Here is a 22,667-nt window from a genome sequence, read left to right as displayed (position 1 = left end):
TGTGGTTGTGGAGGCTGGAAATCCTAGACACATGTCAACATCTGGCTTTCTCACAACATGGTAGAAAGGGAACCAGCTGTGTAGCCAACTTTCTCTTCTACCATAGGGATGTTCTTTCCAAGGGACCTGCTCACCCTCTCAAGAATTAAGCCACTGCTGAGAGATCCACCTTACCTAGTAGGACACGCATCAGTTCCTTCATAAAGCCAGTCCCAATCCAGTCACTTCCTAACAAGACTTACCTTTGAAGTCACTGGGGGCAAGTCAAAGAGGGACCAGCTTCGCCTGTTTTGCATCCTGCATCCTATAGCAGGGAGGTGGTATGGCTAGGTATGGTAATATTTCCCTACTTTGCTTAGGACTCTGCATTGATGTCTCCAGCCCTGAAACAGGAAGGATGGAGGTATAGGGTAAGGACAATGATCTGCAAGGATCATATCCTGGGTGTGGCCTACTTCCTGTGAGGCACTCTGGGTTCTTCAGAGCTACTGTTTTCTCCTATCCAACACTCACTGCTGGCTGCCTCCCACCTGAAACTTCCTTTTGGGGACAAAGCTTTCTTGGACAGGTATCTCCTTAATACTCTCCCCTTGATCAGCAGCAACTGAGTGTAAACTACAAATGCTTCCTGTATCATGTCAGATCAAAAACATTTTAGACTTGGTAATAGGATACCTCCTGCAACCTCTCCACTCTGTAGCCTGCTGGAGTTGGATGTGACCCTGGAAATTCAGATGTAAAAAAACTTAATCTCAAACTTTTCTACATCAATGTTGTTTGGAGTTGGGAATCAATTAGAATAAAGTGAGGTTATCAGGCCTCAGTGTGGTTCTATCATAATAAGAGATTTTGACTGGCATACTTGACTTGTAATGGCATGCGATACCCTCTGCCATGTTATAACACAGATTGAGGTCTTCACTTGACCTTGGTACTTCTCAGATTCCAGAACCATGAACTACATAACACCTCATCCTTCACAAATTACCCAACCTCTAGAAATCAGTTATAGCTCATGAACTAAGATGCTGCCTCAGACAATGTGTAAGCAAACGAACATGTCTGTATTCTAATAAGCCTTTATTAATAAAATCAGGCCATGGGCCAGATTTGCCTATGGATATGATTCTGTACTTTAGGTATACATATTCTCATGGAATCCATAGTCTAGATTCTCAACAGGGTCTACATCATTGTTACCAGAAATAAGTATCTTGCTACTAATGTTGCCAAGACAATACTAAAATGGCTTTGGTAGCCATATATAGGCTATAATTTCAGAATTCAGGAGGCTAATGCAGGGAGATCACCATTAGCCTGAACCCAGCCATGGCTACATAGTATGTTATAGGATAGCCTGAGCTACAGAGTGAGACTCTTTCTACACACACACACTCACACACACACACACACACACACACACACACACACTGGCCATTTGGAGGAAGTAGATAAAAAAAATTGGGGATTATCCTTCTTTTCCAAAAAGAGATAAGGGTGAACCATTTGGAATATTTTTGGTTGAGAGTAAATAGAAAACTAGATTTGGAGTGACTTTAGCAAGTGGAGATTAACTTTTCTTCACATGGGAAAGCTTCCAGAGACAGCTAGAATCTGATCACTATCTCAGATTTAAGTCTACCTCAGCATTCTTGGTGTCTCCTGATCTCTGTCTATTGCTTAGACCTTGACTGTCTATAATAAAGTTCTTGTGCTTTCATTAAAGATGGGAGGGTTGAGAGGGTAAGCTGGCCAGATGGCTCAGCAGGGAAAGGTACTGGCCACCAAGTCTAAAGACCTGAATTCAATCCCCAAGACTCACATGAGAGAAGGAGAAAACTGACTTCTACAATTTGTCCTCAGACCTATACTCACTCACTATGGCATACACCCCCCACATACACACACAATAAATTAATTAATTAAAAAGTATAAAAATATTAAAAAATTATATAAAGGAGTCACACCTGTACTTTGACCAAGAAAACAACCTTTGATTTCTCTAAATCCTTCAAGAGAGGTCTATTTGTGTCATTGTTTGTACCTCTGACCTACATCATGAAGGAAACAATGATGAAATGCTTTGGGTCTGAAGAAGAGATGGGAAGAAATTTGAGTTTGGTCTATTCATAATGTACACAGTCACATCACACAGAGACCCTGTCACTGCATGTCTCTAACATTATACATGGGGGTCAATAGTAGATATGTGTTCTAGACTCTGTGTGCACAGTGCTGTGTTCCAACAACCCCCTAGCCCCCCCCACACACACACATTTCTTTAGATGGAAACAGAAAGCAAATGATGGGAAGATGGTTAAGAGAGTCCCTCAACTGAGAAAAAGCTCTCAGAGGAGAAACATGAAAGGCAGGGAGAACATGCCAAACAAAATCGTAATTAATTTCCCCTGAGGAAACACAAATAAGGTCCCACAGAAAGCATTCAAGGAAACAGAGAGTGCTGCTGGGAGTGAAAACCACGGTGTCAAGTGAAAGCTGAAGCAGACTCCGCAGACTCCATAGAAATGATGGGGAATCACGGTCACCGATCTAGAGTTCAATATCTAGACAACAGGGGTGGGTCAAGAGCAGCTGACCTGTTGCCTCTGGCGAGTTTTTACACTGGAAAGACAAGAAGCAATGTAAGGGAGGAAGGATTGACTTGGGCTCACAGTCTTTGGTCACAGTCCATGGTGCCTGGATCACAAGAGGCTTGGTCACATCCAGTCAGGAGGCAGAAACGGAGATGCCTGCACTCAGCTTGCTTTCCTTTTTAGTCAGCCCATGACCTCAGCCCATAAGATGGTGCCACTCACAGGTAAGGTTGTTTTTCCACATCAATTTACCACATGTAGACTCTCTCAGCCAGCTCACTTTCTTCTTTTTATTCAGCCTGGGACCCCAGCTCATGGAATCAAGGTGCTCACACTTTAATAGAATTGTCACATCTCAATTAACCTAACCTACATACTCCCTCACAGCAGGCCCAGAGGCTGTTTCCTAGGTGATTCAGGATCCTTTCAACGTTAAGATACTAACCATCACTCATAACATCATGAACACTAGGTCCGAGATTGTCCCAGAAGTTTCCAGAGGTAAAGAAAGAGGCAGTACATGTACAAAGACCCAGGAATCATGAGTGCATTGTGCTTGCTGTCCACACTATCAGTGTAGACCATGAAGAAGAGCTTCATGATCCAGATGCCATTTATTTAGCTAGAGAAGTTGCAGATTCTGGGACCCCACAATCCTGTTGTCCCACAATACAGAGCGGAGAGTTGGGGTGCTTACAGAACCAAGGAGACTTGGGAAAGAGCAAACTCCTGGATCCCTGGATGTGCAGAGGACCAGTAGCTCCACCTCACCAAGAGACCCAGTGGACTGGGGTGGTAAACAAGTAGGCTTAAAGTCAAGGGTCTGCAGGCCTGACTGTCTACATTTGATGTAAAGATTGGGATCTTTCAGTTCAGGTAGCCAGCTTCATGATTCATAAGCTCAGGACAGTGAGGAATGTGTCTGTACAGACACAAGAAGGCCCCCAGTGATGCATCAGCTCAGACATGGAGAGAAGGAGGAAGTTCATTTCCTGGGTGCAAGTTAAGGCTGCCCTCTATAAGTATAGCCCAGAGTATTGCCTACAACCTGACTACTACAAGCAGTATTTTGGGCTCTACTACTGGGATTTAGAGAAATCAAAAGGAAGGGCAGGAGAAATTCTCTCTTCAGCCAAAATGAATATATATATATATATTTATTAATAGAAAATGATTTTAAAATACTGCATAGCTTGATGTCAGGAGACATCCAGGATAGGCTAAGGCTAGCAGGTGGCCTTACTGGGGGTGGCCCACCATTTTATGCATGGTCTGAGATGGGTGATCTCTATGAGGCAAGGTCCCAAAGAGACTTCATCTCCAGATTGCTTCTTGTAGCTGATATGCTTTTCCTGTCATTATTAAATTAATATAATAATACTTGGGCATTAGCTCATCCCATTGAGGATATTTCCTGAAGATCAACATAAAGATGAACTTTCATAAATTAATGCTGTTTAGATGGATTAATGATTCTATAGAACTCCTGTTTTGATTCAAATAATTTTAGGAAGACAGTTTTAAGAGATAGTTTTAGCTATTTTGCTAGAAAGATGTAATAAAAAAATCAAGAATAGAATGTGTCCACTCCTCATTGTAGTAAGTTAAGTCTGCATAATAGGGAATACAATGAATTTTAATAATCATACTAAAAAGAGAAATAGGCTTGGGAAAAATTTGTGTTCAAGGCAATGCATTCGGGTATAATGATAAAGCCACAGGTGTGCACTATGATAAGACAAGGCCATTTGAAACTGTTGCTTTGAACTTATAATGAATGAGCTTATAGAATGAAACACTGCTTTGAACTTAATATCAACATCATTTTGTAACACCCATTTTGTGTAAGATTTTATCTGTGAGGTAATTTTCTAAGAAACTTTGTCTATAAAAAGGCCAGAGAAAAGAAATAAAGGTGGTGTGGTAGTTTGGGGAGCTCTGCCCCATCCATCCATCTATCCATCTACCCATCCATCCATCCATCCATCCATCCATCCATCCATCCATCTATCCATCCAAATGTATATGTCTATTTGTTCATATGTACATATGTAGGTATATATGTGTGTATGTAAGCATGCATGAATACTTATGGAGTTGATTGAGACAGATGGTTGAGCCCAGCCAGAGTGTGGGTATATGAATGTATATGTGTCTGTCCATATTTGCCTGTATAAAGGATCTTAATTATTTTTTCCTTCCTTCCTCTCAGTTTCCCAGAGTCAGCCATCCCAGCCAGAGAGAGGCTTTTGGATGCTGGGCTGGAGAAGGGAGCACTAGCAATAAATCATTTACCTAGTCCTCCCACTGTTAAGCAAAAGGTGGTAATTCCTCTGAAGCCATCTGCTTCTGGCCCCAGTATAACTAAGAATCAAAGAAAGTAAATATTATTAGTACTAAGCAACCTTTACACGCACATAACCAAGTTTTGCACACACGCACACCCTGCCAACACCCTGGCCAATTGGCTACCTTCCAAAGAGAACCCCCAGTGCACCGGGCAGGCTCCTGGCAGCTTGACATTTGCAAAAAGTCTTGCAACCTAGCAATGAAGAGCGTTAGGTGGTTCTATGTTGTGGCAACACCACAATATGTATCTACACAAACCTACACAACGCAACTTACTATATACGTAGGTATAGCCATTGGTTCAGGGTACACATCTATATGAGCCTATCACTGTAATGAGCACCGTGCTGAGATTTCTAAATCTACCCATATCTAAATTCAAGGAAAACAGTGCCAAAATACAGCATTATAGATAAACAAAGGTCCTTTCCATGAAGTGGGTTTGGAGGAACAAAGTGTGTGTGGATGAGCCAGTGAGTGAGAAGCAAGCAGGCATGAGGCCTACTATGTACTTCTTCAGTATAGAGTCACCACCTCAGAGAACTGCTTCAGTGTAACAGTTGAATGAGTCACTCAGAGAAACACCTTGGTGAACCACCTCAGTGAACTTCAGTGAACTGCTTTGAGAAACTACCTTGGTGGACTACTTCAGGGAACATTTTCAGTAAATCGCTGCTGGAGTATTGCTTTGGTTAACTGTTTTCATGCCCCACACACATAATCTACACTGAATTTGTAGGCCACATTTTTCTTTCTTCAATTACAAATTATCTTGCTAGAATGTCTATCTCTTATACTTAATAAACATTTATTTGTCTTTACCTATTTCTAGTAAAACAGTGTGCTACTACCCAAAACGTTTTTCCTTCATCGAATCCTTAGTTTACATGGTTTTCACTTTTAAGATTTTTATGTGCATGTGACATCATGTTTGTACGTGTATGAAGTGTGTGTGTGTGTTGTTTGTATTTGTGTGTACATGTGCATATGGAGGCCCAAGGTTAATGTAGAATATCATCCGTTAATTGCTCCTCCACTGTATGCACTGAGGCAGGGTCTCTCAGTCAAACCCAGAGCTCATCAATCCATATAGTCCACTAGACAGCATGTTCTAAGGATCCTCTGCCTCACCTTTCAAGGCTGGAATTACAGACAGGAGGCCATGCACACCCAGAATTTATGTGAATTTTGCACAACAAGCACTTTAACCACTGAGCCATACCCCCATTCTAGCTTTAGACTGAAATATAAAAACCTTGGTAAGCCTTTCTGTTAAAAACTAAGACATAAATAGACAGACTAGGCTAGGTTCATATAGGGTCAAGTTCAATAATATCACAATCTGGATCCTCTTAGAAATTAGCTCCTCTAGAAGAGCCTGCCCAGAGTCACCACATCAAAATGGCATACTGTCTTCTAGAATTTCCACTGAAGAGCCAGTCTGAGGCTGGGTACTATTACCTTTTTATTATATGTAGAATAAACACCTCCAAAATAACATAAGAACATAGTACATCGATAAACGAGTATTAGTGTTTCTCATTACACTTCTAAAGTATGATTGCTGTTCCTAACTGCACTTACAATGGCTGGCACACATGCTTGTTTACACCAGCTTAACCATCAATATGAGAGCAGTGCCTTGTGGAGGGACCCCACGATGCCTATAGTGCGAAGGCAATTAGAGTTGCTCCACCGGGTCATGCTCTAGGCTGTCACCTCTGTATATGTGCTCTGTCTTTTGAGCAGAATGTCCTATATGGCATGACTATACTTAAGAATTTGTGTTGATAAGAGTACAATAAAACTATGACATGCTGGATTTTTCTGGATGCAAAAACTCATATCTTTTGCTAAATGTGCCCATGGGTCACAGGAAGTCAGTAGATCTGGCACCTTTAGCATCCTAAGACTTTCCTGTACCACTATTCAGCAGTGTGAGGCACCTGATATTCAAGAGCCTTTGAATGTCTTTATGTGCAGGATGCTTGTCTTTCAAAGGCAGGTTTATGGTTGTTTTTAGCCTCAAACATAATCTCCCTTCACCCCCAGCCAACCTTTCTTGTTCTGTACCTCCAACATCAGACTGTCATCTTTTAGAAAAAGTTCAAAGCAAAACTCAACCTAGAGTCTACTCCAGACTGGCTCATAGAGGCACGCAGAACTAGATTCTGGATAATATAGGACAAGTGGGCTGAATTATACTTTGTGCATTTGGTGGTGGACACTATCAATTGCAGCCCAGAAGAGGCAGGAGTGGGTGATGGCGCTCATTGGCACCCTTGTCCTCAGCCCATCCTGCTGTACTTGCTTGTCCTTATCCCTCAAAGGCTCCCAGTGGTGGTTTAAATGAGAATATTCCCATTCATTCATGTAACTGGACAGTCCATTCCCAGCCAGTGGCGCTGTTTTTATTTCTGGGGTGGGAGAGGAGCTTTAGGAGATGCAGCCTTGTTAGAGGAAGTGTGTCACAGGAGTGGGGCTTTGAGAGTGTAAAGATTCTCACCACTCGGTTTGCTCTTTCTGCTGCTCCTGATTTCCTGATTGCTACCATGCCTCCCTACAGTGATGGTGATAGACTTGTATTTCTATAAAATCATAAGCCCAAATAAACCGTTCCTCCTATAAGTGGCCTTGGTCATGGTGTTCTATCACAGCAACATAAAGTAACTAATATAGGCCTCATCAGGGGATAGGCTGCAGCTATCCACTCTTGGTACCATGTCCTGTACCCATAGCTTTCCTGGAATATCCTGGGATATCCTCAGTAAACCAGGCACATCCATTTCCTGATTGCACGCCTGTTCTGAGGGCCCCAAATGAAGAGACCACCAAACAACACACAATGTGATAAATGGTCTCTACCATGCTGCCTCCCCTGGCACTCAGGGTTTCAGTTTCCTTTAAAATTCAGATATTTCCAAGCCATCCATATTTAATAATACTCTTCACAACTCACTCCTACACATGCACATAAGTAGTATGGTATAATGTATGCATGCCCTGTAAGGCATTTTTTTTTTCTCATAAACCCAACTCTACAGGGTGTTTATAAAGTAGATGAGAGAGGCTCTCCTGCTGAAGTAGGGTCTAGGAAATCATATGCATGTTGCATATGTGCATGTGTACACACACACACACACACACACACACATATGCATGCACAAGTGTATATGCACACATACATGCACATGCATGTACACATGCACAAGTACAATGCACACACATACACACATGCACACATCTGTGTGAGTGTGCACACACACATACACATGTATATGCACATATGCATGCATATACATACACAAGCACAGTGTACATGCGTGCCCGCCCCCCACCCCACACAAACACAGCATGAGGAGGCCACCTGCACCTCCTGGCTCACCCTTGACTCATCTTCTCTAGGCTAGTCCCTCTCATCTTGTCAGACCAGCTCCATCTGCACCTGCTCAGCAGTGTCTTTCCCAAAGCCTGGTTGGCAGTCTTCTTTCCAGGACATGCGTTCCCAGGCTGCACCTTGGCACAGCATTCTCAAAAATACTGTTTGCTTTCTTTACAATCTGTCTTCCTCATATGAACACTGAGTGTGTAAAAACAAGGACCTTCTCTGTGTAGTTAACTGTCAATCCAAGGGCTTAGAACAGCGTTTGGCTTGGTATTCCCTATGCTTATTGGGACTCGGATTTCTGGAACTCTTACTCCATGACTGATGCTGCACTGAGATCTTAACACATCTGACCACAGCTGATTCTCCAAATAAACATGAAACATACTTTATCCGAACTGTCCTTGTCTTCCTTGACATGTATTAATAGTGTATTAGCTCCCTTGAGTGTGTGTGCATACATGTGTTCACACATGTTTGCATGTGTACACATGTATTCACATGCATCTGGAAGCAAGAATAAAACCCTGGCTGTTAGTCCTTAGTTGTTGTCACTTTTTTAAAAAGATAATCTCTGCATTAGTTTGCTTTCTATTGCTGTGGTAAGTACCAAGACCAAAAGCAATCTGGAGAGGAAGGGGTTTATTTGACTTCCATGCCCCATCACAGTCCATCATTGAGGAAAGCTGGGATAGAAATTTGAGCAAGGCAGGTACCTGGAAGCAGGAGCTGAAGCAGAGATCACAGAGGGAGGCTACTCATTGGTTTGCTCCTCGTGGATTCCTCATTGTGCTTTCTTACAGCACCCAGACCACCTGTCCAAGGGTGGCACCTCCCACATCAATCATTAATCAAGAACATTCCTCACAGACTTGAGCATAGACCAGTCTTTTAGAGGCATTTTCTCAGTTGAGGATCCCTATTTCCAAATGACTATAACTTGTGTCAGCTTGACAAAAACTAACCAGCAAAACCTCTCACTGGACTGAAGCTTGTTGGTTGACTAGGCTGGCCTGTCAGCGAGCCCTAGGTATCTGCCTGTCTCTGCCTCTCTAACTCTGGAATTATAACCATGTTTCACCGTGCTGGGTCTTTTCACATGGGTTCTGGAGACTGAACCCTTGCCCTCATTCTTGTAGGCAAGTAAATTACTGGCTAGTCTATCTCCCTAGGCCCGAGCCCACTTCCTAATTCTGTTTCTTTCTAATCTGCTATAGGTCATAGCCCTGGGAAATAAACTTGTAAAAATTAAGAACAAACCATTTCCAGTTAAGGCTCGCTATAGTCTAGAACACAGATGTTTGGGACAGCTGCTTCTTCAGGCTAGATTTCTGCACTTCTCCATAATGTCTGACACAAGTGGATACCAGAACTGAGAGTACAGGGTGGCAGTGATCCATCTAGATATCTCCAGCTTATTTAGAGGGAGCTGCAAGTCTGAAGAGATGGCTCAGGGGTTAAGATCCAATATTGCTCTTGCAGGGACCAGAGCTAGTTTCTCAGAACTTACATCAGGAGACTCCTAATACTTATAACTCTGGCTCCAAGATACCTGATGTCTTCTTCTGGACTCTTACCAGTTCTCCCATGATCATATATATATATATATATATATATATATATATATATATATATGTAGATACATACATACATACATATGAAAAATTAAAAGTGATTCTTAAGAAAAATAAAAATAAAGGGATTTGCATATGTGACAGGGTTGGAGGGAGTGTCAATTTTCCCAGCCAGGACAGCTTTGGAGAGTACAACAGAGCCCAACAGTTAGCACAGCCACCTCTCTGCTTTAGTATGATGAGCAGTCTAACTGAGAAAATGGGGAGCCCAGTTAACCCACATCGGGTAGCAACTCCATCTGCATTGCCTCTGTGCAGATCCTTGAGCTCCTACAACTGTAAGTCACAATCACATGAGAGCAGCAGGGTGGTGACCAGGGTAACAGAACCCCTTTTAGGTCAATGGAGAGACACGGGGCATCTGCTAGGTTCTGGTTAGCTTTTTCTTTTTCATTTGGCTTTATTAGTGGCATATTGGAAGTTTCAGTCTTTCTGAATCCACAGTAAAGGCTCCATGGCAGACAGGGCATTTCTAAAAGGCTGCCTTCAGGACAGCGACTCTGAGCAGTGCATCGAAAGGACTTGCATTTCAGGCTTCCCAATTGCCCAATCTAAGGACTTTTCTGGAATACAATCTGCCTAAGTCAGAGAAATTTCTAAAGTAGACAAAAAGGGAAATACTCAAGAGATAGTCGTCTAGGAAGACGAGAAATGACCACTCTGCACAAGTCAGAGGAGGTGCTGGCCTCTGCAATGGTCTTCATATAGAGTCCAAGGATAGAATCCAGCATGGCTGGTGGACATGAGACATGGCAGAATCTCAGGCCAGGTAGGAAGCATGGACCCTGTTCCAGAACCACTGCAGCGAGCTCTTGTGAGCCAGTGGATTCCTAGCATCAGTGATTCCCACTGTGACCTGTGAGCCAGAAGCTCTTGTCCCTGCTGACGGGCACACTAGATCTTTCCTTCCCGAAGCTCCCTGAATGACTCATCAAAGATTCTGGCCAATAGAACAGATCATAATTGAGAAGGATCCAGGCTTCCATGAAACCTCAAATCACTAGGTGAAATTCCCCAGTTTACAGATTGGGAGACAGAGGCTCAGCCAAGTGAGTTAACTTCCTCTCAGCACCTAAAATCCAGAAATAACAGATGTGGGCTAAGCACTAGGTGTCGAGCATGCCATACCACACAGACGTACTTACCCCAGAGGGACTTCCAATGGTAAAAACTCTTTGGCACCAACAAAGAGTTCGTTTGGTCCTTCAGGACCTCTGGAATCTACCTTCACCTTCAGCAAGATGTGGCTTCATATCTAGCAACAAGTCTCTGTCAACAGGATCATCCCCCAGTGGCCCCTCAGTGTTGTCACAGAAATACCCCAGCATATGCACATGCAAGATCTTGGCTTCTGGCAGGGGTAGGCATTACTGACACCCAGAACCTGTTTCTTTCCCATTGCCAAAACCATTGCTAAAGTGGAGCCAGTGGTGATTTGCAGCGAGACCAGGAGACTGTGCTTAGCTCCTTGACTCTTTCAAGCTAGTGTGAGATAGAAAGAGATGCTTTCCCCCACTGCAATCATGGCTAGCTGGAATGATGGACCTAATCCAGGGCATCACCTGCTTCCCCACCCCCAATCCTCTTCATCATCCTAACTCAGGCAGTTCTGACATTGTATGTTTCCCAGCACTGGTATACAATGTACTGAGTAATAAAACCCCAACATCCACCCAGAGACCTGCATTGGATGGCCAATCTTTAACTCAAGAGCACTGCTTTTATTCCCAGTCTGGCATGTCAGCATGACAAGGCGCCACTTCTTCTGGGAATTCTAAAATATGACCATTTTTATTGGGTAGCAATAGTGTCAAGTACAGACGAAGAGGAGCTGAGTGATGTCTAGTTCACCTGCGTCTCACACAGACATACAGGGGCAGGAAAGTGACCCAAACTATGTGACATTCACCCTTTCCCCACACTCTACCTACAACCTTGTATCTTCACAGCGAGGAGTTAAGAGAAGGCCAGAAAGGCCATTTCCTCATAGAAACATTCTGCTCTGCCTGTTTCCACAACTTAACCAATGACTGGCCAGGGCTGGGCAGCAGAGCAGGATGACCAGAAGGGAACCAGGAAGACAGAAAGACCTCCAAAGGAACAGAAGGCCCACTGTTAGTCATGAAGGAGACATGGGCTGGAGAGATAGCTCAGTGGGGACTAACAGGATTGTCCTCAAGCCTGATGATGTGAGTTTGATCCCTGGGACCTACACTATAGAACGAGAGACTTGTCTCTGACAATGGTCCTCTGTCCTCTGCAATGCCCTGTGGCATGTGCACGTTCCTCCAACAATAGATACATAAATGCAATGATAAGTTGTAAAAGCAAGGCATAGGTGGGATGGAGAAACATATACAGGGCCACCCTGTTCCTGCTGTCTTCTGCATGGGGGAAGACAGGTATTAGCAGTTCCAAGCTTGGGTGAACCCTGCACGCAAAGCCAAAGGCTTGACCCCAGAAGCCAAAAGCTAAGATAGAAAATAAGTCCCATAGCATGTGACCAGACCCTACAGAGAGCACCCAGGGCTAAGCCAGTATGTAAAATAATGATTATGGTTTAACGTGTAGATTCACCTCAACTCTCACATTAATTTTGTATTACAATGCAGGAAGAGGTAGGCCCTTTAGGGGTTGGTTTGGGCTCTGTTGTTGTGAGCTTGTGAATGCATTCAGGTGATAAGAATGACAGGTGAAAAGTACCATGGGGGTGGATCAGCTCCAAATGCCTGTCGGGTTAGACCTCTCCATGCGATGTCTCCTTGGGACTCGGCCAACAAGGAGACAGCCCCAGATACAGGCCTTCAACTTTGGACCAGAAGCAGCCAAAACAAACTTCTCCATAACCTGTTCAGTCTGTGGCATCTTGTTATTAGCAACAGAAAGCAAACAAAGATATCAACAGCTAATCTTACTCTTTCTCTTCCGGTGTTTAGTTAGTAGTGCGGACTGCAAGCATGCTGAAGGAAACAGGAAGACTGGGCAGCTAACCTCGAAAATCAGGTTAGGCTGACCCACCTCTGACTCAGGAAAGCAGATACTCGGGGTGTGTCAGGAAAGAGTCCTGACAGGCTTCCTTATTAAACACATCCTGATTCTTGAGGGGTGGCTGGTGCTTGATAAGGTTTTAGAGCACAAATTTCAACCAGAGTTTTTCTTAACCACAATTCAAATCCTGATGATTTGACCTTGCAGAAGTTGGGTAGCTTCAACCAAAACACAAATTCCAGCTACTCTAGAACAAAGACAAGAGACATGCTAATCATGTATACAACTATTCTCTAGTGGGGAAACCAACATAAGAATGCAGAAAGCATCAGAACTCCCTCCCTCTGAGCCTCCTCCAGTTCACTGCCTTACCATAGGCCCCCGATGAGTTCAACCAAACCTCTGTCTGCTCTTCAATCTTAATGAATGTTGCACTTGAGTTCCAACCTGAAATTATTGACAAATAACAAGTGGGATCTAAAAATTATAAGTTTAGAAAGGATGTGAGGATAAAAGTGTATTCCCCCAAGCAGACACGGCACTATTTATGGATGGGGACATGTTCTGAGATGCAGCATTAGACAATTTTGTCATTGTGCAAACATCACAGAGTTATAATCAGACACACTTAGATGGCGTGTTTATTAGTGTTAACTGTCATCGTGACAGGATCTAGACTCACCTGGGAGATGAGCCTCCAAGCATGCCTGTGGGGACTGCCTTCATTATATTAACTGAGGTGGAAAGACCTGCCTTCTGTGGCTGACACTATTCCCTGGATGGGAACCAAGGAATAAAATGCTCTAAGTACTGCCACCTACCTGCACAGTGGACTGTCCTTGAACTGTGAGCCAGAATCACACTTTTCTCCCTTAATTTGCTTCTATCAGTCTTCTATCACAGCAATAGGAAAAGTGTCTAAGACAGACAGCTGTAGCATCATAGATCATGCAGTTTTATGGGACCACCATTTTCTGTGCAGCCCAGAGTGGGAAATCCAAGCCCCATAACCTTGTCTGCAACATGAGTCTTTGCAGATATAAATAAGTGAAGTAAGGCACTCCAATGACTGGTGTCTTTATAATGACAGTAGGCATATGATGGACACAGAGGGAGGAGAATTAGCTGAGATGGAGGCAGAGGCTGGAGCAATACACCTACAAGAGAGGAACACTAGAGACCATCAGATGCTAAGACTAGGAAATGAAGTATACTCCTTTGGAACCTCCAGAGGAAACATGGTTTCATCACTGACACCCTAGATTTGGGGCTTCCAGCCTCCAGAGCCATAAGGGAATAGATTTCATTGCTTTAAGCCTCTGGTCTGTGGAGTTTGGTAGGGAATCTGAAGACACTAATGCTGAGAACATCAACCATGGGGGACTGAGGTCTCAGAAGGGTAGCACTTACTTCTGGTCATCTGAGACACAAGTGTCCCTCACTGTCCTCAGCAGCACCAAATACTCAGAAAAGGGAAGGTGGCTCTTTTCTAAAGTCACTCTACTGAGACGGGACTTATATGACAGGGGTCCAAGTATCGATGGATCTGATAGGACGGATGGACCCGCCTCTTCATGGCATGGCTGTGGAGACATGACTCAGGACAAGTCTGTTTCCATCTTAAAATTAAATCAAATGACTGTACAGTCTCCACAGGAAGGCATGAAAATCCAATGAGGCAAACTTGGCAAACTGCTGAGGCTGAGGAATAGGATACAAAGCTTGATGATGAAATACTTTTCTGGTGTGGGTTTGATCCAACATCCCACAACAAAAATGTTTAGTATGACATTCTACATTGGATACACAAGACATCACGGTAGGTACTGATGTTGTTTCCTTGAGCTCTGTCTATCAGCCTTTCACATCCTTTGATGAATCCTTTTTCTAAGGTCCAGGGGGCTCCACATCTCAGTTGAAGGAATGAGGGCAGCTGGCAGAACCAAATAATTAGGCTACAACTAGTCTGGTGTTCTCATGCTTTATCATCCTTAACAGTGAGCCTATCAGAGCCCCCCCTCCTGGTTTCCCCTTGCCTGGATACCTTCTTTTTTCCAACCTCACTTACTTAATGTGAGCTTAATGTGTTTGGGGGACCCTAGTGATTTACTCTTTTAAAAAAAGCTCTTAAATTATACGGAGTCTTATTCTGTACTCTCAATTGCTGTGCTAAGAGGTTGCTCACTAACCCAGCACATGTGCCAAAGTACTCTGTTAAATGTTTATGTTGGAAGGCTTAAATGTGAAGACAGTTTGCCAGTTGTTTCACCCATATCAGTGCAGACAACAGAAATCTTCCAACAGAAAGCCTCCAAAGCCTTTTCTGAGGCACCATAAAGCATATAGCTGTGGACCTTTGCTATCTTCAGTTGGGTTTATGGTGTGAGTATGAAAGTATATTTTAATAATGTAGATTGCTATAATTATAATCACTTTTGAACACTCGTATTATTATTAATAAGAGCAAATTGCATGGTTCCAGGGCATGCCGGTCTCCTGTTAGATAGGAGTCACATAATGGTATCAGTGTGTAACCCTGACTCTCATCTCCATGCCAACGTGGGCCTGCCTGCCAGTACGGGGCTCTGAGGCTCTGTCAGGCTGCTGGGTAGCCTGTGACTCCTCACAGAGTCCATAGGCAGGACAATGGATCCCAGTTCTTAATGAAATCACACAGGGGTAAGCATACTTCCAAAGGCTGGCTTTCCCATAGGATAGCAGGACTCTGGTGAGCTTTGGTTTACACCCAGACTCCCGTCTAGCATCCTTCCACTCAAGGACTTTCCTGCATCCAATTACTCCTTAAGATAGCCCTGAAGCATGGCCTTAAGGAGGAGGAGAAAGGGTGATGGGGTATGGGAGAGACTCTTGGTACTGTCAGACATGCAGTCCCTAACATCCCAGCACTGGTCAGGGGCCACTGCCTAGTAAGGGTACAGTGTAGCACAAACCAAGGAAAAGCAGACCAGAAACATGCAGGAATGAGCATCATCTGCCCGTGGCTCAAAGCCTAGCTTCTTCAGCCTATTGACCTGGGCTCCATTTCCCACCCTCCCTCTTTATTACCCCATGCACTAGCAAGTCACTCAATGTTTCCAAACTTCACCCCTGACACTCTCGAGGCACATAGCAATGCTAGCACAAAAGCTGGGCTTGTGGTGAATATTTGCACCAAACACCAGTCAGAAAGAGGACAGTCCCACCAAGAACCCATCTAAAAATCAAGGTGAATAGCCTCCTGAGGAATAATGCCCAAGCTTGTGACTTCCACAGGCAGGTACACACATATGCACATACCTGTACATACACAAACATGCATACATACTTCTACAGAAACACACACACACATTGGTTATGATATGAGAGGGTGGTTGTAAGAGAGACCACAACTTCCAAGGTGTTCATCACACATGGAGGCTGAAGACATTATGGTTATTAACATCTGAAGAAGTCATGTTAATTTATTGCTTCCCTCTCTTTCTGCAAGTTTACCTGGGGTTTCAGAGAGCAAAAATTCAATTCCATGAATGACCCTGTGCCCACTACTACAGCAGATACTGTCTTTGGGGTTCAGAGGTCACCTCCCTACTGCTCTCCCTAGGCATCTGCAAACCCCTGCTGGCATCAGAGACACTACAGAGCCAAACCAGGTTGCCAACACCCAGCTTTTACAATGGAAGCACCTGAGGCACAGATTTTGCCATGAAGCAATTTGTCCCTTCATCATACCAGGGCAACAATACAGAATAGTTCACTCCTGTGGAATGATAAGCAAAAATGATACTTGTCTGTCACAAACCAGCCTTGCTTAGAAGCATGCTATATTCTAGCTGAGAAATAACCTCAGAGGAATTACTTCCTTGGCTGTGCTAAGGATACAAACCTGGGTGCTCGTTACATCCTGGGTAATTAAATTAATTAAACTTCATCACTGAGTTTAAAGTAAAGGTCATTGAATTACCAACAAAGGCAAAGCAAGGGAGAGCTTTGTGAGAGAAGTCTTCTCCTCTAAAGTTTGTTTGTTTTTTTTTTTTTTCCTGGTTCCCTTTTCCTTAACACATGAGGATTCAGTTGAGGCCTGTGTATAAAAGAAAGAGGCAGGTCCCTCCTGTTCTGTGCAGTCCTGCCAAAGGCAGTTCACAGGATTCCCTCTGCCCTGAGATCATGCTCACGTGGTGGTCAGACTGCTCAGGGGACCCTAAGCCTCCTCAGCTGACACAGCCCACCCACCTCCCTTCAGTCTGCCCTGCAGCCACTTCTGGACTGCGCACACAAGGACCCTGTACAGCAACCACAACTAACGTTTTGGGTAAAACGCTCTTGAAGGTCTAAACAACTACAGAAGTTACTCTGCAGTTTCTCTTTTTAAAAATTAGCATGGCGCATCCTCTTAAAGTCTTGAATAATTTAATTAGAATTATACAAAAGTCATGAGCATGTTCTATTTATGGGTAATCACATCAGCATGACAACCCCCAACGACGATGTTAAAAATAAAGTGTCTTCATACGGTGCGTTCAACTCATGAGACAACTTGAATTCGAATTGGAGAGGGTCGGATCACTTCTGGGAGGCTTTTGTTTCCCTTGCCAGATTCCGTGCTTGGGAGGCCGTGTTCCCTCGACACACGAAGTGTTAAGTGAACATCGGCGCAAGGCGGAGAAGAAAGCTGTTTGGACTGCGTTTGTTTTATCTTCGACTCGCTACGCTCTCGGTGTTTCCCAGCAGCTAATGGCATTCACATTCTCCAACCCCCGCAGGATGCATGCCTTGGCGGGTGCACGGCTACCAGAGGCTGGGCAGCCGGACAGCTATGAGGAAGCCAGCAAACAAACTCCGAGGAAGGAAGGCGGCTGGCTCTACCCTGCAGAGACACTTTGGAACCGGGTGTCTTTTAGCTGAGCTCATGGAGAAATCTCTTTTAAAGGGTACTGCGCCTTGGATGCTGTCCAAGAGTCTTTTTAGCAATGAGACAGCATAGAGATGGTATCAACTCCTGTGATTTCCCTGCACCTAACAGCACCTTTTTCCAAGACCCCACCCACCACCCACTCAGCAGGTACCGCTCTTGCTGGAAGGAGGCGTCGCTCCTGGGGCTGAAGCATGTTACAGGTTCCTTCAGCTGTCAAGCTCCACGGAGTGGGGGAGGGCCACCAAGTTCTGAAACATTTGCTCACACCCCCTGAGCTGTGCTGGGGCAGAGGCTGCGCTCCCTGGTGCGTCCCTAGCGCGCGCCTCCACTCCTCACCCAACCCATGCATCTCCCTGACCCTCCTTCTTCCCAGGGAAAGCTACTGCCTTAGAGACAACATTAAATCGCGTGGAGTCAATTCCCAGAAACCACCGCCCCCAACCCTACCTTCTGCGGAGGGGTCCCGATCAGCATCTCTAGGTAGTAGCCGCGGCCAGAGTCCCCCTGAAGGTTGTCCACCATAGCCAAGAAGTTGGCAGTAGCCCTGACAGGCTCCAGTGCGAGGGCCAGACCATCGGCCCGGGGCAACTCGGGGGTCCCGAGTCCGGGACCAGCCGAGGCTCTGTGGTTCATGGCCCCGGCCACTTGGAGGGGCAGCGTGAAGGGCGCGGGGGCCAGCGCGGGGACCGCACTCAAGAGCCACTGCGCCAGCAGCGGGAGCAAGAGTGCTCGAAGCAGCGCGCCCATCCCCGCAGCGGGGGCTCGGCGAGTCTGCGAGCGCGGTTCTGCGGTCCTTAGCCGGCCGGGGCGGGGCGGACAGGGAGGAGGCTAGAGAAGGCGGTGCAGAGTTGAACAAGTTCTTAGTCGCTGCCCCCTCTGGTGGCCGCCTCCCCGCAGGCCCTGTCCCTCCTCCGTGGCCAAGGTCAAGGATGGGCGCGGGTCGCGCCTCTTCCCCGGGAAACTGGAGTGCAAAATTTCCCCGGAACGTGCCCGGGAGGCCACGGCTAACGGATATGACGAGGCTCAGCTTAGAGCTGCTGGAAAGTTTCAGGAACCCTTAAAGGGGCAGCTAAAGCGCAAACTGGCTTTCTGGTCCTGCGCTCAAGGAACCCGCGGGGTTCCACTGTCCCTGCAGAGGCAGAAGTGCCCTTAGGACTTAAGGCTCAGAGCGCAGGGCAGGCAACTGTGAAAGAGTGCGCCTCTCTGCTTGCCAAGCGCACTCCAACGGGGTCTGGCTGCCTCTCCGGGCTTCTCCCACGCGTGGCTCTCCCCTTCCAGCTCCTTAGGAGTTAGCTGGTTCTCTGAGAAAGGATTTAAGTATGAATGGAGGCTGGGGACGCTGAGAGCCCCAGGGCTAGGGGAGGCAGGTGAGCGGATTTTGAATTTCTGAGAAGGGATCTGGGTTATTGCTCCTTCCTGCTTACCCTCCCCTGAACCCAAAACCACAGCTTGAGGAGGTAGCTTTGGGCCTGGTCTTCCTGGCCTCCTCATGTCCTTAATGCAGATTCAATTCCACTAGGAGCTGAGCTCAGTCTCCCAGGGATTCAGTCAGTCCACCAAGATAGTGAATTACTATCAGGGTCCCAAATGAGGCTGCCATCCAGCCTGCCCCCTCTTTCATCCGCCCGCCAGCTCTCCGCAGATTATCTAATTAATATTTGTTTAGCCAGACACCGAAGCCGCAGAAATGCATTCAGAGGGCTATTTTATTTCAGGTACTGAACGCAGGGGGGGGGGGGGGGGGGACAATTACACCAGCTAAACTCATCGATTTTTGCTGAATCAAGGAATAGGAGAAATCTTTGTGTCTCCTCCAGCTGAATTATGTTGGCTTTTTTTTTTAAAAAACAAACAAGACCATCTTCAAACAATGGGAAGTAGAAATCAAGCATCCCTAATCCTTGACCGGAACTTCCAGATACAAGTGTCCGTGCTTGTTCCTTCCTTTCCAATGTCAGAATCCTGTCTTGCTCTACTAGGGATCTTTCTGCCCCAGATCTTCAGCTGTTCTACTTTCTAAATGGTTTTGGTTACAGGTTGCACTTTTCCCCCCTCTTAACTCTATCCAAGCTTCAAGGAATCCCCAGCCACATGAAGGCAGGCCCGATTGAATTCCAGGATAGAACCTAAATTGTTATTCCCCATAAATCTGCATAGTTATCACGAACTCTTACATTCATATATTCACATTTAAATTCAAGATTGTAAGGAAAGGGCAATTTAAAAGAGGTGGTTATTTACAAACCCTGGTGTTCAGTCTTGAGGGGTTGGGGACCACCCAGACAGCTCTCAGAATGACAGCATACTTTTGGGAGCACATGGAATTTATCGAGGACATCAACTCAGGTGCTACAGGATGTATAAGGTATAAGATCAATATTAAAGACATTTGATCTCTCTAAGGTTAAAAAACAAACACAGGGGAAATCTGTAAAACTCGGATCTAGTTAATGTTTTTATTTGAAAATCTCTATTTCATGTAGCATGAATATTCCAAGCTTTTCCTGGCAAAAGGGGGGGGGGGTGTATAAACAACTGCATAGAGACAGGATCAAGAGCACATGTCGTTTTAATGAGTGGTAGGGCCATCTTGTCAAGGCCTTGGTCAGGCCCTGAAGTGGTAGCACCAGATACCTTGTCTTCACTCTGTGTGGCCATAGCATTCTCCAGCCTCATTGCATTCACAACACTTCCTGACATGGGCTGCCTCTCTGGCACCCCCTGGAGATAGCTGGTTCTGCTCACTAGAGCTCTTCTCACACCACAACTTCTCCAACTTCTGATTCCAGGATCCAGCTACACTCTTACAAGTGACTGAGGGCCTCAGTATGTTGATCTGTATTTAACAAACTATGACTCCAAAATGAGAAACATTAACAATTAAAATAAAAACATACGTGGGCCCAATTAGTGAAGTGTTGACTGTGCAAACATGAAAACCTGAGTTTAATCCCAAGCACCCATTTATAAACCCAGGCATGACAACACTTCCCTGTAATCCCAGCAACCGGGAAGGCAGAGAGAGGCAATCCCTGGGGCTCACTAGCCAGCTATTCTCATCTAATTGGCAAGTTCCAGGTTCCAGTGAGAGATCTATCTCAAATAATAAAAAGAAAGGTGGACAGCTCCTCTGGTGGTTTGAATGAGTCTGGACCCCATAGGCTCATATGTTTGAATACTTGTTTCCAAATTGTTGGGTAGGATTGGGAGGTGTGGTCTTGTTGGATGAGGTTTGTCGATGGCTTTGAGGTTTCGAAAGCTCACTCTAGCCCAATCCCCTTTACATCTAATCTTGGGATTTAAAGCTGTGGATTTCAAGCCATACATATAGTGCTTGCTGCCACACGTATGATGATAATCATGGGCTAACCCTCTGAAACTGTAGGCAAGCCCCTAATTAATTGCTTTATCTTACAAGTTCCCTTGGTCATAGTGTCCTTTTATAGCAATAAAACAGTATCTAAAATAACTCCTGGAGACCATTACCCAAGTTCAACCTCTGGCCTCCACAAGTACATACACATACCCAATGAATTTACTTGCTCACACACAAAATAAATAAATAAAATAGCAAATATATCATGGTGACCAACTTCCTCCCCCGTGTGTGTGTGTGTGTGTGTGTGTGTGTGTGTGTGTGTGTATTGTGTATGCGTGTTTCTATGTATGGGCCCTGTGCTCATTCATGTGCAGGTCCCAGGTTGATGTTGGAAACTATCCTCTATTGATTACTATGCCTTATTCATTGACATAGGCTCTCTCAATCAAATTCAGAGTTCAACTCTATGATTACTCTAGCTAGTCAGCATGCCCTGGGAATGCCCTGTCTCTACCTTGAGTTTAGAATTGGGGGGGGGGTGCCATGCTTACCCACTCTTTTACCCTTGCATGGCAAGCACTTTAACCACTGCACTGTCTCCCTGGTCCCAACTCAACATTTTAATGAAGATTATATCATTGGGGTGGGGTGGAGGTTACTGCAATGAGTGACATGACACATGTAAATTTTCTTTTAATATCAGGATTAATAACAGCCAGCCAGATCCTCCCAACTATGTCTGCATTCAGTCTGTCTGCCTCTTACATGTCCCAAAGTTCCTGCAAGTCTGGAGTTGTAAAAGGGCAAAGTTTACTTTAGTGTTTGTATGAAACAGCTTTGACTAAAGGGCCTGCAGCTTTTGAGACCAATCATCCTCTACTGGGTCTCGTGTCACTGTCAACACAACCAAGCCGAACCAACCCTGTATATCAAACACTCCACCCACAGCTGGAGGAAACGGCTAAACAGGACTTGGACATTTTGAATCTGCTACCTGGACCAAGAGGAACCATTCTTTTCTATCACTGGGCCTCCAGAAGGATGCAAAGGGCCCAGGTAGCTGCAGCCCAGTGCAAACTTGCATCTCTGCTTTCTTCCGGAGTCGTATGTGCCTGCCACCTGACTTCTTCCCACCATGTATACATAAGCTAAATCCTCCACCCACTTAGAACATTCTTGCTCTTACCCTGTCTTCTAATTTTTCAGCCACAGTTCTTTGTGTGTGTTTGTGAATGTGTGTGGACATGTTTGTGTGTGAGAAGACCAAAAAAGGTCAATGCCAGGCATCTTCTTCAATTTCTCTCCACCTTCTATTTTTTTGAGAACAAGTTTTCTCAATGAACTTAGAACTTGTTGATCAGGCTAGTTGGGCAGGTCAGTAAGACCTGAGGATGCTCCTGTCTCCACCTCCCCAGTGATAGAATTATAAGGGTAGACCGGCTTTTTAAGAGGGTGCTGGGAATAGAACTCAGATCTTCTTGCTTGC

At 45.1% G+C, this 22,667-nt stretch overlaps 1 protein-coding gene across 1 annotated transcript in view; it reads right to left on the bottom strand.

Moving 5' to 3' along the window:
- Bace2 (beta-secretase 2) overlaps nt 1-18,785 on the bottom strand; it is an 86,331-nt gene extending 67,546 nt beyond the window's left edge. Inside the window, exon 1 of the mRNA XM_021184823.2 lies at nt 18,310-18,785. Coding sequence (XP_021040482.1) covers nt 18,310-18,609 — 300 coding nt within the window. The 5' untranslated portion in view covers nt 18,610-18,785. The remainder of the gene's footprint in view (nt 1-18,309) is intronic.
- Nucleotides 18,786-22,667: the final 3,882 nt, after the last annotated feature.

The sequence above is a fragment of the Mus caroli genome, chromosome 16 (genome assembly GCF_900094665.2).
Source record: "Mus caroli chromosome 16, CAROLI_EIJ_v1.1, whole genome shotgun sequence".
NCBI lineage: Eukaryota > Metazoa > Chordata > Mammalia > Rodentia > Muridae > Mus > Mus caroli.
Note: the sequence above shows the minus strand (reverse complement) of the source record. Positions and strands in the feature narration are given on the sequence as shown.